This window comes from Anolis sagrei, chromosome 3, assembly GCF_037176765.1.
Source record: "Anolis sagrei isolate rAnoSag1 chromosome 3, rAnoSag1.mat, whole genome shotgun sequence".
Lineage (NCBI taxonomy): Eukaryota > Metazoa > Chordata > Lepidosauria > Squamata > Dactyloidae > Anolis > Anolis sagrei.
In genome coordinates this window covers 267,672,345-267,690,031 of record NC_090023.1, presented here as the reverse complement: position 1 = coordinate 267,690,031, position 17,687 = coordinate 267,672,345, and the positions used below count along the sequence as shown (strand labels likewise).

The window sequence follows — 17,687 nt, the reverse complement described above, 5'->3', positions numbered from 1 at the left end:
ACAAATTACCTTGCTTGAGAAAAGAGAAGTCAACTGATGACTTTTTGAAAGTACGGGAACCGTTTATATCATTTACGAAAATGCTTATGGGTTTTGAAGACGGAGTAAAAAAAAATTAAGATAGTAGGGTAGAATGAAGGAACTGTCTGAAATAATAGATTAGCAGCATTATAACAATAGTTTCGCTGTGTTTTTGAGGTGGAAAGTCCATTTTATTATCATTTTATTATTGTTTTCCAATGGGTCAGGAGGAGGGAATTGGTTTAAATTGATGTATATAGTTTTATAAATACCACAGTTGTCTAAAATTTCTCCTAATAAATGTTCCGGAATTCTGAAAGAGCTGATGAAAACGTTTCGTGCGTCGTTCCTGTCTTTTGCAGCCTAAATTAACAATGGCCAAGTGTAGACGCAACGTGGAAAATTTCCTGGAAGCTTGCCGGAAGATTGGCGTGCCTCAGGTAAGAAAAAAAACCTTCCAATACTTGCTTTACAATGAATTTCCACTGCATGCACCCACCTTGTATGATTGAGATGCTTGCTAACCTTCCAAAAGCCCAACCTTTCATAACACTGTATCAGACTGGGTTGTATCAAAGAATGCTGAGTGCTTCTTTGAAGGAAGGTTTCCATTGGGAAACAGACAGCTAAAGGAGTCAAAGAGAAGGGAACACAATGGAAAGAGAATCTGTTTCCCTCCCTATTGCAGCACACCTATGCATCCTTTGCGGGAAATTCCCCCTCCTCCCCAAATACAGGACTGTCAGATAGGCTCAGTCTTCTGTTTTATACAGTATACAGTTTAAAATTTGTCACAGCTCACTGTGTCTTTGCAACATAATTAACCTGATTAATATTTGTACATTCAACCTTTTGTCAATGAAAACTGTAACATAAGAGAGCTCAGTATCTCGTTTCTTTTTGCATCAGTCATGATGCTCTTAATCAGGCATAAACATATCCTAACGAGCTATATCAGAGATCCCATAATACTATATTTAGTCTGCTAATGCTTTTTTTTCCCTTAAGGCTCACTAATAAATATAAAGGAGGGGCCCAAATTGTGTATTCGGCCATTTGAGACCAAATGGAAGATCATCCGTTTATATCTCAGATGCGTCTTACTCGAGTTCCAAAGATTTCTCTCTGGTTGTGAAAATTTTAAAAGTGTTTCTGAGATAACTGTGATAGTTGAAGCTGGTCTCTGAGAGTAGATATCCAAGCATGGGTTCTCACTTTGGCTGTTAACATCCTCACTTGAATGCTGTGCTAACAGTTTCTGGACTTGACACTTTGTCTTCCAAATGGCTGCACATGGTGCTCTTCCATTAAGGCAGCTCCGCGCATCCAGTGCTCGCTGTCAGCCCTTTTCACTTCTGAATTCTCCTTGCTTCCCTTCACAGCAGCCCAGATAATGCAAAAATGTGTCTGAACTGTTTGCACTGCAGCTTCTCAGCATGAATGCCTGCAGCAGTGTGATTTGGAAAATGTCTCCACACAGAGAGTGTTAAGACATTTTCTCTCAGATTTAATTTTGGTGGTCAAGCTGTTTTTATTGTGAAATTGTTTGCTAAATCTTGATACAAGTAACTGCTTTGCAAGGAATCACTGGACCTTTACCATCGAGCAACAATAACTTTTATTTACTAGATTATGGAAAGCGCTTTAGACATCAGGGTAAGAATAGTGTGGCCCTCCACATGCTATTTGACTGTAACTTCCAACATCCAGCAACCATTGGTCTTTCCCAGTAGTGCTGCTGGAAGATACAGTCAAATTGCACCAGGATAACGGCAGGCTTCCACACTTAAATTGGATGGTATAGGCTTATATGCAAAAGATGTATACAAAAAGCTTGCATTTCAGGTTTTCTGTTCAAACCTTCATCTTAGACTCACCCTCCACGTGCGTTATGGTGGCGCTTCAAATGTCCATACCTGACCCCAAAAAGAGATAGATGCAGATGACTAGCTCCATTGAGCCCCTGGTGGCGCAGTGGGTTCAACCCTTGTGCCGGCAGTACTGCTGACCAACGGGTCAGCAGTTCAAAACTGGGGAGAGCAGGTTGAGCTCCCTCTATCAGCTCCAGCTCCCCATGTAGGAACATGAGAAAAGCCTCCCACAAGGATGGTAAAACATCCAACATTCAGGCATCCCCTGGGCAACGTCCTTACAGACGGCCAATTTTCTCACACTAGACGCGACTTGCAGTTTCTCAAATTGCTCCTGACACGAAAAAATAACCTAGTTCCAGTACTAATTATTCTCCAGCATGGTTCCCATTCATCATCATAGCCTCCCCCCTCTCCCGCATGCATCTGACACTTATTCCATCATCTGAAGTTTCCCTGAAGATCTTCTGGGAGAACCCACTTCTCCCCAATTTTGGTGGAAACAGGAGAGAAGGAACAGTGAACACCAGTTGTCCTCTGCTAGACAGGCTTCAGCCAAAAATCTGGGTCAACGCATTAGACACAGGTTCTTTTAGTGTACTTGTGCTTCAGGAGAGTAGAGAAAATCAAAGCTGTGCTCAATAAGCTTAGGCCAGTTCAGTTCAAGTGAGGGCCAAGTTATGGGGCAAACAGTTTGGATACATACATTTGGGAAAGTGGTCAAAAAGGAGATGGACACGGTCAGGTTTCAAGGAGGTCCGTACTAGCCAAGCACTGATGACGATGCATAAAATCATAGGAAGGATTGATCTGTCCAGGACTTACTTCAAACAGGACTTGTGGATGTTGTTCAAGCAGTAGTTCAGCTCTTTTCAGAGATAGAGATCTTGGCAACATTTGAGTAAGCTTGATTTTAGAAGTTGACTTCTCATTAGGAATCCATATGATGAGTGCAGAGGAAACAAAACTCAGATCCCATGCCATGGGGAAATCTGAATTCTTTATTAATTAGATCTAAAATGAAGATCTGGTGCTTCCAGTAGTTTGGTGCTCACAGGGGCTCTGAAACATATAGAGAGCTTGCATATTTTGTTCCATTCACTGCAGTGATATGTTGGCTTTGTTTGAAGACAATGGAATGGCTACAGCCTGGCCCAAGCTGGCTAGTTGCTTCCGATGCCAGGCAGAGCAGGAGTATTGATTTGTACCTCTTTCTGTTGAATGTGTGTGTGATGTAGAGGTGTTGCTAAGTATGGCCCTATGTAGAAATACTTACCTTTGAAGAGGGCAGATTAGATTTTATTTTATTTTTTTACAAAAAGCTGATGTTCTCTAAAGGTAGTATCTTGCATAGAGCCACACTTCCCCTTCCGCTTCCCATGTTTGGTTGTATGCTTTGATGGGCACAAATTCAGGCAGAAGGATCTTGAGCTCATCTGGCAGAAAAGTGGAAAGTCCCAAAATGTTGATGCTTTATGTTTTAAATGATGCCAGTGGAAGCCACACTGGGTATCTATGCAGGATACTACATTCAGAGACCAGCCTTGCTTAGTGAGCAAAAAAGAAAAGAAAAAAGTTTAATGTATTGTCTAAGGCTTTCATGGCCGGATTCACTGGGTTGTTGTAGGTTCTTTCAGGCTATATGGCCATGGTCTAGAGGCATTCTCTCCTGACGTTTTGCCTGCATCTATGGCAAGCATCCTCAGAGGAAGTGAGGTCTGTTGGAACTAGGAAAATGGGTTTATATATCTGGAAAGACCTGGGTGGGACAAAGGACTCTCGTCTCCTGGAGCTAGGTGTAAATGTTTCAACTGGGTTGTTGTAGGTTTTTTCGGGCTATATGGCCATGGTCTAGAGTCATTCTCTACTGACATTTTGCCTGCATCTATGGCAAGCATCCTCAGAGGTAGTGAGGTATGCTTGCCATAGATGCAGGCAAAACAACAACCCAGTGATTCCGGCCATGAAAGCCTTCAACAATGTTTCAACTGATCACCTTGATTAGTATTTGATAGCCTGGAAGTGCCTGGAGCAATCTTTTGTTGAGAGGTGATTAGATGCCCTTGTTTGTTTCCTCTCTGTTGTTGTGCTGTTCTAATTTTAGAGTTTTTTAATACTGGTAGCCAGATTTTGTTCATTTTCATTGTTTCCTCCTTTCTGTTGAAATTGTCCACATGCTTGCGGATTTCAATGGCTTCTCTGTGTAAGATTGCTCCAGGCACTTCCAGGCTATCAAATGCTAATCAAGGTGATCAGTTGAAACATTGACACCTAGCTCCAGCAGACAAGAGTCCTTTGTCCCACCCTGGTCTTTCCACAGATGTATAAACCTATTTTCCTAGTTCCAACAGACCTCACTACCTATGAGGATGCTTGCCATAGATGCAGGCGAAACGTCAGGAGAGAATGCCTCTAGACCATGGCCATATAGCCCGAAAAAACCTACAACAACCCCCAAAAAAGTTTATATTCATATTTGATTCATGCCATTGGAAGTATTCTTTTAAAAGGTTCCCATTTGAAATCACAGTGTCTTCCTGAACAATAAGGGCCTTTTGACAACATATAATTTTCTGAATATGTATTTCTTTGCACATTACCGAATAGTCTTACATAAATAGCAGTCCCTGTGTGGAGGTGTGGATGGCATTTCGCTTTCTTGACTGCTTGGGGGGTGTATTTGCATGGCTGTTAAGACTGACGCTAATATTTTTTTCTGTCTGTTTTCCCTTCCTGCTCACACTCTGGACAGGACAGTCTCTGTTCCCCTTCTGACATTCTCCAGCTAAACCTCAGCATTAAAAGGACAGTAGAGTCTCTTCTTTCTCTGGGGGCAGATTCAGAAGAGCCCCGTCTTGTCTCCCTTCCCACCCAGCTTTGTGGCTTTGCGGCGTTTTACTGTGCTCTGATGCTAACGCTCTGTGTGTTCTATCGCTGGGTCTTTTTCCTCTAACTAAGGCTCAAGGACTTGCTCCAGCTCTTCCAAGCGGTTGGTAACTAGTCTGTGTTTCAGTTGGGAATTCTGTCTGTGTCTGTTCCCTCTAACCCGCCAGCAACCTGCTCTGTTTGATATGAAAAGGACCCCGTGGTCTATAGTCAGCCAGCCAGTTTGCTGTTAGCTAGATATTCCAGAAATCTAAAAGTTTCACACTCTTATATGACTGGAATATTTGCTGAAAATGGAAGAAAAGGGCTCTGTACACATTTATTTATTCTAACTGCAAAGCTGGATATTTTTCTAAAACAGGTACTAGTTGTTTTGGGCAGTATAGACCGTGATGTTTAGCATGCTTGAGAAAAGTGGGGTGTTACCTTGAAGGAAAATCTTCCTCATGTTGAAATGTTGCAATTCAAACCTCCTCTATTTTCTTGAAAATTAAGATTTTTTAAAATGCTCTTTTTTCAAGTTTGGAATTTCTCCACCAAAATGTGGAGATTGCTCAGGATTTTTCAAAAGCTTCAAGCCTATATGTCAGTGATCTTACTTTGTGGCATCCTCAAAAACCGCCATGCAAATTTCCCAAGATTCTTTCCAGTTTCGAGAGCATCACTATGTCTGCAAAGCAGGCTGCGTTCTGTAGGGGAAAAGAAGATGCCTTCAGGGTCAGTACAGACGTTCTTCTGATAGGCTTCACCACACAAATAATTCCCCACCTCTGAGTGGTCTTCATTAAAAGAGAAGGGCTCATGGAAGTTTACTTTTCCTCTTCCTGGGTAAGAAAGAGCACATGGTGGGTTTTGTGGCCATGAGAAGTGATCTTTATGAGTCCCTTCAGTCATTTTCACAGGTGGCTGGTTTGAGCAAATACTTAGGCCAGCCCAGGTATTGCCTACGCAAGCTCTCGTCATTGGCTTCAACTACTATTGACATAAAGCATTGGAGAGAATATCCCTTGGCCTCATATTTTCCTATATCTGCAAACTGTGCCTCTCACCATCTTCATACAAATACAGCAGTGCCACTTTAATATGGGTGATATTTTCCCAATGTTGTGGTTTCTTAGTAGATCTCAACCCAAGAACAACCTCAGGCAGCTTTTCTAGAGCCAATGCACTTCTTGGGTGTTTTAGACTTGAAACATTTACATTCTTTTTTTTAAAAAAAAAACCCGCTGCAGTTGATAAAACCCTTACCTTTCTTCTAGTTTCCCAATTAATAGTAATATTCTAGGAACCGCACTGTAGCTAGAACAGCTATTCCTGTATCTGTAATTTATTTATCTACAAAATATGAGGCACTTTGATGAAATACTTAGACCCAACATACCACATAGGTAGTAATTGGGCGTTGTTTTTTTTAACCACATCACAAGCTGGGATCCAAAGCCATCTTTTAGTGCTGAACCTAAAAGAGAGAGGAGGAGAATAAAATGAGTGAGGAAAATAAGTAAACACACAGGGATTCTGGCTATTGGAAATCCAGGTTCGTCTTCTCTGGCTGTTAAGGTATAGTCCTGTTTTGCCCCAGAAACAGCCTTACAACAAGGGTCAAAGCTACTAAAAAACTTAACAAAATAATAATACTCTAACAAACAACAACTAAGGAACAGAAGGAAAATCCCAAAAGCAAAGCAAAACTCTTACATCAGACATGAAACCAAAAAGTCTTTGTGAGGCACTTGCTGGAGCTGCAACCAAGAAAACCGGAGCACAGAAGCACTAAGTAGAAAGGTTGCTGCCAGCATTGACCACTGGCTTACCCCTGATTTATAGCCCTCAGCTCCCAGCATAGGTGTTCCTAAGGTGAGGTCTGATTGCTCAGTGTCCTTGCAGCAACCTTACTACCTCTGAGGATGCTTGCCATAGATGCAGGCGAAACATCAGGAGAGAATGCCTCTAGACTATGGCCATATAGCCCGAAAAAACCTACAACAACCCAACTCTAGATGACTTTCTCCATTTTTCTTTCACTCTTTGTTGTTCCTGAAACATAGGAACTGGCAATATGTTTTCCTTGTCCTCTCTTTCCTCTTCAACACTTGTCCCCAAATCCCCAACTCCTACATCTTCAGCCTCCTGTTCTACCTCCTGTTCCTCAAAAGAGAAGTACACAACAGGTATCACCAGAAAAGATCCCAAATGCTTTCTCGCTCCCTTGAGAACTGGGACCTTGATTTTTTTTTTCAGAACGTCGTGTAGAAATCCCTCTCATAGCAGCTTCTCTGCTTACACAGGTGTATTTACTTGTGCAGAATACAAATTCTGCTTTTATCAGCACCGATATGATGAACTCATCTTCGCCCGCCATCCCAACTGCCCTCTTGATGCTGTATAGTTTATCTAGCTCAGGTATATCAGCCAGGTTGATGCTTTGGCCTTTTCCCCATGCAACAAGAACTTGCCTTTCTCAGGGATTGTAGAGTGGAACGCAGAGCACAAACATGCTGTCCTCTTCCCTTGTGGAGGGGGGGATGGTGGGGAAAATGGCAGTCTCAGAATTGCCTTGACCTTGTGGCCTCCAACCCATACCATCCTTCTAGCACAGCCATGGGCAAACTTGGGCCCTCCAGGTGTTTTGGACTTCAACTCCCACAATTCCTAACAGCCTACTGGCTTTCTATCCCTTACTTCCTAAATGGGGAGACTTGTAACTAGCCAGAAATATATCATTGTGGATTTTAGGGTGCATTATAGTGTTAAGCAGCAGACTTTGCTGCCTTCAAAATGGGCTGCTGTTGGGGCTCTTTCTTCCAAATGCCAAACCTAATTCTTGCAGCCAGCATTTGCCTTACCCTGGGATAGGTCTTGTTTCACACCCACATGCCATATAGTACAGTCTTATGACAATACTTCCCTGGATTTGTATAATGTTTGGGCCAAACAGACCAGTTCAAACATCACAACCTCTTTCCACTTCTTTCCGCTTGTGGAGGACACCACTAATCCAGGCCAGGCAAGACCTTTAAAGTGGCCACAAAAAGTGCATCCTTCCAAGCAGGAGTTTTATATGTTCTTTGCCACAAATTATAATGTTCTTCCAAGAAAAACCAAATATTTCCAACTTAAATGACTGGCAGGGACCGGAACAGCTCTCTCTAATTTATTCTAGGTTTGCTGCCCTTAGAGAAAGGCCCAACAGGTTCCAATTGGCCTTGCCTACAGAGAATCTTACATGGCTGTTTACGATACTATAGCCGTCTTTCTCAATATACTTCTAAAAATATTTTAACAGATCCAAGAGCCTCGAGAGCCAGTGTCTTACCTTGTAAAAACATGCAAATCAGATTTCTCAGGAAGCTGAATGATCCGCACAATATCTCATTCTGTGCCTTGTCTTTGCTTCTACAGAGATGCAGCATATATGTAGCCTTGTCAGCTTCTTCTGGGCCAAATGGCAGAACAAGGATAATTGCAGGATCTTTATGAATTTTGCACAAAACTCTGTTCAGTACAGAAGTTCTGTTTGATTTAAGAACGGTGCTGCTTCCTATACTTCTAAGTCAAGCACTAAAACAGGGGTGAGGAACTACAACTCTCTAAATGGCCAACAGCTCCTCCCAATAACCCTCAGCGCCATGGCCAGTGATGTGGAATTATGGGGAGTATAGTCCAGAAACATCTGAAGAGCCACATCTGCCTCTTCATGTCTTAAAGCAGCAGTCCAACAATATGTGAAGCCTTTATTTTGGGGTTTTCACCTACTAAAGAATGTGTTCTGTTCTCAATACACATTGATCCACTGTTCATTTCCCTTCTATCCAGAAATACATGGCTAACTTCTGTCTTGGCCAGGGTATAGCTGCAGCACTAACAGCTTGTGACATGTTTTGTCCCCTCCGCTTTCTGTTCATTTCCAGACAATGATTCTGGATAAAACAAGAGGGGAAATTAGTATTTGTTGAACTTTGTAACGTCGTCATATAGGACAAGGCAAGGATTATTAGAGCTATGCACACAAAAGGATTCTCTAAAGGGCAGCCTGTTGTTCTCACACAGAGCGGATCAGTTGTGGTCCAGGCGGCACAGTCTCTCAGTGGACTGGATGGACAACATCCGCTGCATCTTTGTGGTCAGTAGAGAAGCAGATGTCAGCTTTCTTCTCAATACTGTAGTATTAGTTCAGGTAGGGAAAGTGTCAGCTGTTTTTTGCATTGTTCAAACATGGGCTCAACTTAACCTTTGCCCATGATGCCTCTCAACACATTGATGCCAGGTTTGTTGTCACCTTGGATCCCAGTTTGGGAGAAAAGCAAGATATAAATCCAATAAATATTTAGCTATTTTTATCCAAACTTTCTCCTGATACAGAGACTCAAGGTGACTCACAACAAATGTTCATAAATGTGCATCAGGAGAGGAATTGCTTTTCACCTGTACTGCCAAGTCAAGAATTGCATCTATCTTTAAATAACTTTAAATGACAGAGTCAAGCAGGTATTCGTCTGCCTGGGAATACCTGCAAACACATCGTTGGTTAGTTCTCAGAGTCTTCACACGCGTTACCAGGAGCATGGTGTTCTGCCACTGAGCTGTTACCTCACTGTCGCGCAGTGGCTGATTTGTGGACCCCGGGACCTCTTAGTGAGTTCCTCCCTCATCACAACTTCGCCTTATCTCACAGCACTTGACCTCATCAAGGCAAGGGCCTGCATTTAGTAGAGGAGAGGTTGATAAGGACCCTCCTCTGCCCAACAGGTGCACAAGTGGTAGGGAGAACCATTGGACGTAATTTGCCTCTAACCCCCTAGATTTTTTACTTCTACAAATATTTATTAAGAGTTTTCATTGATAACTAGACCATAACTGGCATGCTTTCCAGTTTACTGGTAAGTTTAGAGATTTCCTGCTATTTGCTATATATGTACAGCAAGAGAGGAGACCAGAAAGACTCCCAGTCCCAAGGATCAATAGATGAGAATGCTACTTGGGAGTCTTGGAAAGCAGGTCTTTCACAGTAGTGTTGTCCTTAACCACCCATAAAACTAGCGATGGGCTCATGGCTAGTTGAGTCACCGGATACACCCTCACTGTGTCCACACTCCAAGAGACCCTTCACATCTCACAGTCATAACATTTTGTTCCTACTTTAGTTGCCTTGGCTCCATCCTATGGAATTCTGGATGTTGTCATCCAGAACAACACTAACCCTAGTGCTTCCATGTGAGCCTCAACTGGCCTCCTCTGTGGGATTCTGAAAGTTGTGGGAAATTTTATGGATCAGCTTTAGCTGGATCCCAGCTAAAGCTGATCCATGGAATGTTAAACTGATACATCATGGAATCAAACAGATCCCACAGTTCTACTGACTGGACTTATGGCTGAAACTGCCTTTTTTAGCCATAAATCCAATCAGTAGAACTGTTGGATCTGTTTGATTCCATGATGTATCAGTTTAACATTCAATGGATCAGCTTTAGCTGGGACCCAGCAGTGAGATTTCCCTGGAACTTGGCATTAGTCTCAGTGCTGTGGAGTGCCCAGCATCTTCTAAAGTGCTGGAGATAGGACTGAGATCCAAATCAAAGCTTACCTTCCATTGCTGAGCTAGCTGAGAACAGGCCAGGTACCTTTGTAGGGTTCCAACTAAAAAATTTAGAAGTTAAACTGAAGCACCCTTTCGCCTTTTAATGGAACCAAACAAACATCTTCCCCAGACATCTTTCACAATATCTCACCTTTCAGACTTGGTGCAATAAATCAAATTTGATATCAGTCAGCCTTCCACATTTGCAGGTTTAGCTTTTGTAGGTTTTATTATTCATGGGCTTGATTAATATGGTCTTTTGAAGGATTTCTTGATCCTCCAGTGCAACTGTATGGTCATCTCCTACTGGAAGTTGATCATAGTGTTGTGCTGAAGAGCATAGAGATTCTTAGAACACCTCTGTAGGAATCCCTAGGTCCTTCTTCACAGATCTATGCTCATCTTTCAGCTGAAGCAATGGTTCTCAACCTGGGGTCCCCAGATGTTTTTGGCCTTCAACTCCCAGAAATCCCAACAGCTGGTAAACTAGCTGGGATTTCTGGGAGTTTTAGGCCAAAAACATCTGGGGACCCACAGGTTGAGAACCACTGAGCTGAAGGATGGACCATAGAACCTCACTGAAGGACCTAGAGATTCCTGAAAGGGTGATCACTTAAGTTTTCTTACTTTTGCATGAGTCCTGCACCTCAAAACCCAGGGATACTCCGGTTGTAATACTCCAAAGTATTACAACTGGAGAGTTTTCAGGAGTGTTCCTCTCCAGTAGGCTCTTGCCCTTCTTGCTGCTTCAGACTAACCACGCTGTCCTTCTAGAATTTATATCTGTGTTTGTGTGTGTGAGACCAGGGACATCCAGTCATTCAACCTTCCCTCCTTCGAGGGTTTTTCACCCTTTGCTTCTCTGGAATAGAAGTGGGCCAGGGTCAGGCAAGGGGTGGGAGGTGAAACTGGAGGAATTATTCATTTTCGGGTTCAGGTATTGATTTGATTACAGAAACAAAGCACCTCACCTATGTGTATATACCTGTATGGAAGCGCTAACTTTATATATTTTCGAAAAGTTCTTTCTACATGGAGACCTTTTGAAGACTATTTTATTAACACCGAGAATGCTGCTTAATTGAAATGTGAATTTCTTAGCTGGGAAAACGACTGAAGGGAGGAAAGGATGGTGTGTGTGTTGAAAATTAGGAAAAACAAACTGCACTTGACTCTTGTGTTTTCCTCTCAGAAAAAACAGACCCTCTTTCCTTTAAGCATTTATGATTAGCGTAGCCATATCTCCCAGTGGATGGAATGCCTTTTGTATGCTTGTATTCTTTGTAACTTTTTTTCATATATTAAATATTGTTTAAAATTTTGGTCTAGCTAAAACCTCAAGGAAGGCAGTCCTTCCTCCCTAGTCCACCCTCTTCTGCACACTCTTTCTAAAGAATTATCCTTTTATTTCTGGGTGTATGTGTGTGCCCGCGTGTGTGGTTTTGCTTGGAGGTTTGTTCATTTTTTAATGTGTTGATTAAATAAAGTTCCTGTCATGGAGTCTGCCTGGCTTGTTATTGTCCGCTGCTTGTCTGCAAACACACACAATCCTTGTTGCTGGATCCAGAGCTGGCCCACAAGGGGATGTTGGGGGAATGCATTCTGAAAAGGAGGGTCTTGACCAGACATGGGACAACTTCGGTCCTCTCCAGGTGTTTTGGACTTTTAAGAATTGTGGGAGTTAAAATCCAACACACTTGGGGAGCCAGAGTTTGCCCATGACTGCTTTAAAGTTTTTCCTTTTGAGGCGGTCCCTTTCTTTTGCCGAGGACAGAGCTCCATCTTCTTAGCATTTTCTCTTCCCATTCAGGTTACTCCTCTTGGTAGCATAACCCATTTTTTCTCACCCTTACATCTTCCTGATCTTTCACCTGCATCTGTGGCTGGCATCTTCAGAGGTTCTGTTGGAAATGAAGCAAGTGGAGTGTATGTGTGTGTGTCTATTTGCTTCTCCCTCCCTGGACATTTCATACACGCACACACACACACTGGACCCCTGATGGTGCAGTGGGTTAAACTGCTGAGCTGCTGAACTTGCTGACCGAAAGGTCACCGGTTAAAATCCGGGGAGCAGAGTGAGCTCCCACTGTTAGCCCCAGATTCTGCCAACCTAGCAATTCGAAAACATGCAAATGTGAGTAGATCAATAGGTACCACTTCAACAGGAAGGTAACGGTGCTCCATGCAGTCATGCTGGCCACATGATCTTGGATCTTTATCAAAGATTTAGATTATCTGCAAGCCCATTCTCCTCCAAACACCCCACCTGTCATGCCCAGCACTTTTTAATTTTAATTTTAATTATTACATTTGGCCCGGCCATTGTTTTTAACTGCGTCACTGTGTGTTGTTAATGTTATTGCTTATTTTTGTTTTATTTTGCTGTATTATTGTTGTTGTTTATTGTTGTATTTTTGGGCTCGGCCTTGTGTAAGCCGCACCGAGTCCTTCGGGAGATGGTAGCGGGGTACAAATAAAGGTTTTTTATTATTATTATTGGAGCCCCCGGTGGCGTAGTGGGTTAAAGCACTGAGCTGCTGAGCTTGTTGATCGAAAGGTCGCAGGTTTGATTCCGGGGAGCGGCGTGAGCTTCCGCTGTCAGCCCTAGCTTCTGCCAACCTAGCAGTTCGAAAACATGCAAATGTGAGTAGATCAATAGGTACCGCTCCGGCGGGAAGGTAACAGCGCTCCATGCAATCATGCCGGCCACATTACCTTGGAGGTGTCTACGGACAACGCTGGCTCTTCGGCTTAGAAATGGAGATGAGCACCACACCCCAGAGTCAGACATGACTGGACTTAATGTCAGGGGACTACCTTTACCTATTATTATTATTATTATTATTATTATTATTATTGGAGGCATCTACGGACAACATTGGCTCTTCGGCTTAGAAATGAAAATGAGCCCACCCCCACACACCCCAAAGTTGGATTCAACTAGACATAATGTCAGGGGAAACCTTTACTTTTACCTATATACACTCCACTTGCTTCACTGCCAACAAAACCTCAGAAAATGCCAGCCACAGATGCAGGCATGGCCATACAGCCTGGAACACTCACACAACCCTATGATAGGATTGTTGAATCGAGTTTCCCCAATGAATAATACAATCTCCTCTGAAACTGATTACCTTCAGGTTTACCTTCTGTTTGTCCTGTGGGTGGCCATATTCTTGGCTGTCCTTTGGGCTAAAAAACCCACCCCGAAGTTCAGAGTTAAGAGAGAAGGGTGAGAGGAGACATGATGAGGGCTGTGTATAAATATGTGAGGGGAAGTCCTAGGGAGGAGGGAGCAAGCTTGTTTTCTGCTGCCCTGGAGACTAGGACACAATGGAACAATGGTTTCAAGCTACGGCAGTGGTTCTCAACCTAGGGTCCCCAGGTGTTTTTGGCCTACAACTCCCAGAAATGCCAGCCAGTTTACCAGCTGTTAGGATTTCTGGGAGTTGAAGGCCAAAAACATCTGGGGACCCCAGGTTGAGAACCACTGAGCTACAGGAAAGGAGATTCCACCTGAACATTAGAAAGGACTTCCTAACTGTGAGAGTTGTTCAGTAATGGAACTCTTTCTCTGGCTTTTAAGCAGAGGCTGGATGGCCATCTGTCGGGAGCGCTTTGAAAGCAATTTTCCTGCTTCTTGGCGGAATGAGGTTGGACTGGATGGCCCACGAGGTCTCTTCCAACTTTGTGAGATGTGACCCTACAGAGCTAAGGGAACATTAGTTGGTGTAGCCTAAGCCTTCTTAGACTAGATTCTCTGCAGCCGGACCCTTTGAGCCCTGAACCTGCCTGCATGCTCTGCCTTGCTCCATCCTGCTTTGGTCTCTCTCCCTCCCTCCACATCCATCGCCATTCATGTCCATCCTTGCACAGTGTTCATTCAATTTGGGTTTCTCGTTTTTTATTTTTCCCCCTTCTTGTTTTTTTTTTAGTTTTCATCCGTTTTCGTTTTTTCTTTGTGTCTCCTTTTTTTTTTTTTTCAATTTCTGTTTTCCCATCTAGGAGCGATTATGTTTGCCTCTGCACATTTTAGAAGAGCGAGGGTTGACGCGGGTGGCAGAGACTGTGCAGGCCCTTCTGGAGCGGGCCCCTCCCAAGCAGCACCACCATCACCACCAGCAGCAGCAACCGCAGCAACCCCAGAAGCACTTGGCTGCTGTGTAAAAGGGCCCCCAGACCTTGCTGTCTTTCTCGTTGTTGTTGTTGTTGTTGTTCCCCTGGCCAAGCCGGAGACGCCCCGGGTGCAAGGCGCTAGCAAAGTGCCTCCAGGCGCAGTCAGCGTTGCGCTGGAAGAAGCGAGCCTGCATCTGGGGTTCCTAATGGGAATAATCGTGCTTCGATTCTCCACTTTTTTTGGAGGCCGCAAAAGTTTTTGTTGAACTTTTTTTAAAAAGGAAAACAACATTTCTGTAAAGCGAGGGTGTGCAACTGGGTGGAAGGGAACCAGAACAGCATTTCTTTAAAAGTACATAAAAGTAAAATTGGAGCAAGGTGGGATTAGAGGAACGTTATCTTCGAAACATCAACCACATTTCTTCTCTAGTGTTTTCCGGTAGCCTAATGTGGCCTTCACCCAAGATGTCCGTCTGCCTCTTATTGCGACCCATAACCACCACATTTTATTTTTCTAGCATTTTATTTGGAAACACCCCACATCCTCAGGGTGTAATTTTACCCTTTGGCTGGGGCAGTGAGAGAGAAAAACCTTTTCAAAAGCAGGAAGTAAACCGGAGATGATTTCCTGTTTTAACAAAGGCCTTGGAACAGCCAACAGAGAGAAGCAGGAATGTGGCAAAAGTGCTTCCCTAAAAGGAGGGCATATTTGTGTATTTTTAAAAAATCTGAGACCCACCTGCTACCTGGCAGATTTGGACCTGCACAAAGTCATCTGCACTCCTTCATCAGTCCTTCTAAAGCATGTCTCTCGTAGAGGGCTTCCTTTTCAGGTTCCGTCAGATTGTGTACAGCAATTTCTTTCTATCTCCGGTTAAATAAGAAACATTATATGTGGCTGTATAATAAATGTATGTCAGGTTTCTAGAGAGTCCTGGTATAGTTTGGCTTGCGTTTGTCAAATCTCAACCCCCAGATTTCTTTTACAATACCCTTGACCTTCACATTTCAAAAGGAGTCACTCACTGGTTGTTGATGCCAACAAGGGCTGCATGGCGTTTGAATTATGATTTCTAGTGGGGATTTTCCCCACTCCACAGCCCCTTTGGGGCAGTTTTTGCTATTTCTGCACTCGTCCCTTCCCACCTCAAGTACTTGGGCTCCTAATAACTGCATGGATTTACAAGTGAAACTTTCCAAAGTGTGCAGATGAGGTTGAAAACAATGTCAAGGCGTTTCAGAAGCGGAGATTGGCTGCTAAGCATGTGCATGAGTTGGAAATGGAAGCAAATGTTGAATCCAGCCGCAGTAGCCAGGGCTGTGTCCACCACTAAGAAGGATCGTGGCATGTTGGGCAGTCGGAAGAACAGAGGAAGGAATGGGTAACCCATATAATTGTTTGCAGGCATGGGCAAACTTGGGCCTTCCTCCAGGTATTTTGGACTTCAGCTCCCACAATTCCTAACAGCCCCGGGACCCTTCCTTTTCCCCCTCAGCCGCTTAAGCTGCTTAAGGAAAAAGGAAAGGTCCCGAGGCTGTTAGGAATTGTGGGAGCTGAAGTCCAAAACACCTGGAGGAAGGCCCAAGTTTGCCCATGCTTAGTCCAGAGGAGCAAGGGTGGTTCGGTATGTAATAACAAGCCATAAAAAATGTTGAAGGTTTGTGATGAGATAGACAAAGTGAGGGTAGTTGAACTAAGTTTATTAAAAGCAAAACAATGGCATACGGTTGAAATACCCATTCTCTTTGAATGGGGCTGCCTGAGGCTTTGTGGCTGTTTGAATAGCCATAGGGCTGTTGGTCCCAAACATGATACTAAGCATCCTGTAGATCTAGTTTAGCACAGACTCTTGAAGGATGGCGTTGGGTGCAGTAGAAGCACAAAAGTTCTTCTTTCTCCTGCTCCCTTTGAGTTTTGTAGCCTATGATCCCTTCCACACTGCCATATAAAGTCCAGATTATCTGCTTTGAACTGGATTGTATGGTAGTGTAGAAGGGACCTTAGTTACCTTTCACCAGGACAGTGAAATATGGTCCCTCCACAGGTTGCTGAAGGAGTGTAACGGAGTCCTTCTCTGGCCTCATTCTGTAGTGTATTTATTTCCATATTTGGAGAACTTGATTTGCATCGCAGGTGTGTTTCCTTTCTCCTCTTTCCAATGCTCAGCCACCCATTTCATGCACAAATGTCCAGAAGCCACACATTTCAATTAAGCTTCTCTATGATGGGCATTTCAGGAAGGTTTCCCGTTTTGCTTTCACACTCCTGCACTTTTTTTGGTCTTTGCATGAAACAGTTCAACCCGATCACCGGAAATGTGTCATACTGCAAAACCCTTCATCCTTTGTCCTAAATGGTGTGTCCAACATGCTGTCTAGGGTTGGGAAGGTGTCCTTTGTGGAGGCTATATGTGCAGATGGGCCTGAGCATCCCCCCAAAAGACTGTGATGTTGGTGCTGCAAGAGGTTGGGCTGTCCAGGGCCTGCCCTCTTTCTTACCAATGTGCCTGGTTCTCAGGACCAGAAATTAATATCCTACCAAAGATATGCGTCTCCGTGGATGCAGCGCTGCCGGCTGGGTTATCCCACTTGGAAACGCAGCCATTTGGCCAGGTTTAGCTGCCCGGGAATAGAAAGCACAAGCTACTATTTCACTCACGTCTCTCCTATGCAACACACCTGATGTCCCTTTTGCTTCTTTACTTTCTTAAAATGCTAGCTTACTTACATCTTAACTGTGTTGGTTTGACTTTGTTGATTTCTGGTTTCAAGTTGGCGGAAGTTCCACCTCAGATGGACGTTAAAAGCAGGCAAGAAATTTGGTCTTTTTAAAGGTGTATTATACCAAAAAAAGCAAAAACAACCGCAGCCACCCCACGCCTGAGTTTTCCACTGCAAGTTTTAAATGGCTTGGGAATTTGTGTGTGTGTGTGTTTTGTTATATTTATGTGCAGTTTTGCTTGTACTCAGTGAAAATAAGTTTTTCAAAGAAACATATAATTCTATTTTCTGTCTCGAAGCAACAATCGAGGGTTGTCCTTTTCTTCTGGGCAATACAAGAGGGATAGGTCTCCGCTCTGGATTTAAGCTTGTGTCAGCTTAAGTTGGCTTGGGAGTGATGGGAGTTGCAGCCCATCATGAAGAACATCCGGTTGGAGCAGGATGGCTTCTTTGATGTGAATCGATGCCATTCAACCAGGTAGCTTTTCATT

General features: G+C 43.6%; 1 protein-coding gene across 7 annotated transcripts in view; it reads left to right on the top strand.

Moving 5' to 3' along the window:
- Positions 1 to 15,398, top strand: part of LRCH3 (leucine rich repeats and calponin homology domain containing 3) — a 116,797-nt gene extending 101,399 nt beyond the window's left edge. For 4 of the 7 annotated variants that reach the window (XM_060767297.2, XM_060767294.2, XM_060767299.2 and 1 more), the window contains 2 exons: positions 384 to 461; positions 4,645 to 5,280. In XM_060767297.2, the coding sequence (XP_060623280.2) occupies positions 384 to 461; positions 4,645 to 4,845 (279 nt within the window). In that variant the 3' untranslated portion in view covers positions 4,846 to 5,280. Of the gene's footprint in view, positions 1 to 383; positions 462 to 4,644; positions 5,281 to 14,364 lie in introns of those variants that run through there. The other 3 variants (XM_060767301.2, XM_060767296.2, XM_060767295.2) reach the window with 2 other exon arrangements.
- The last annotated feature ends 2,289 nt before the right edge of the window (positions 15,399 to 17,687 follow it).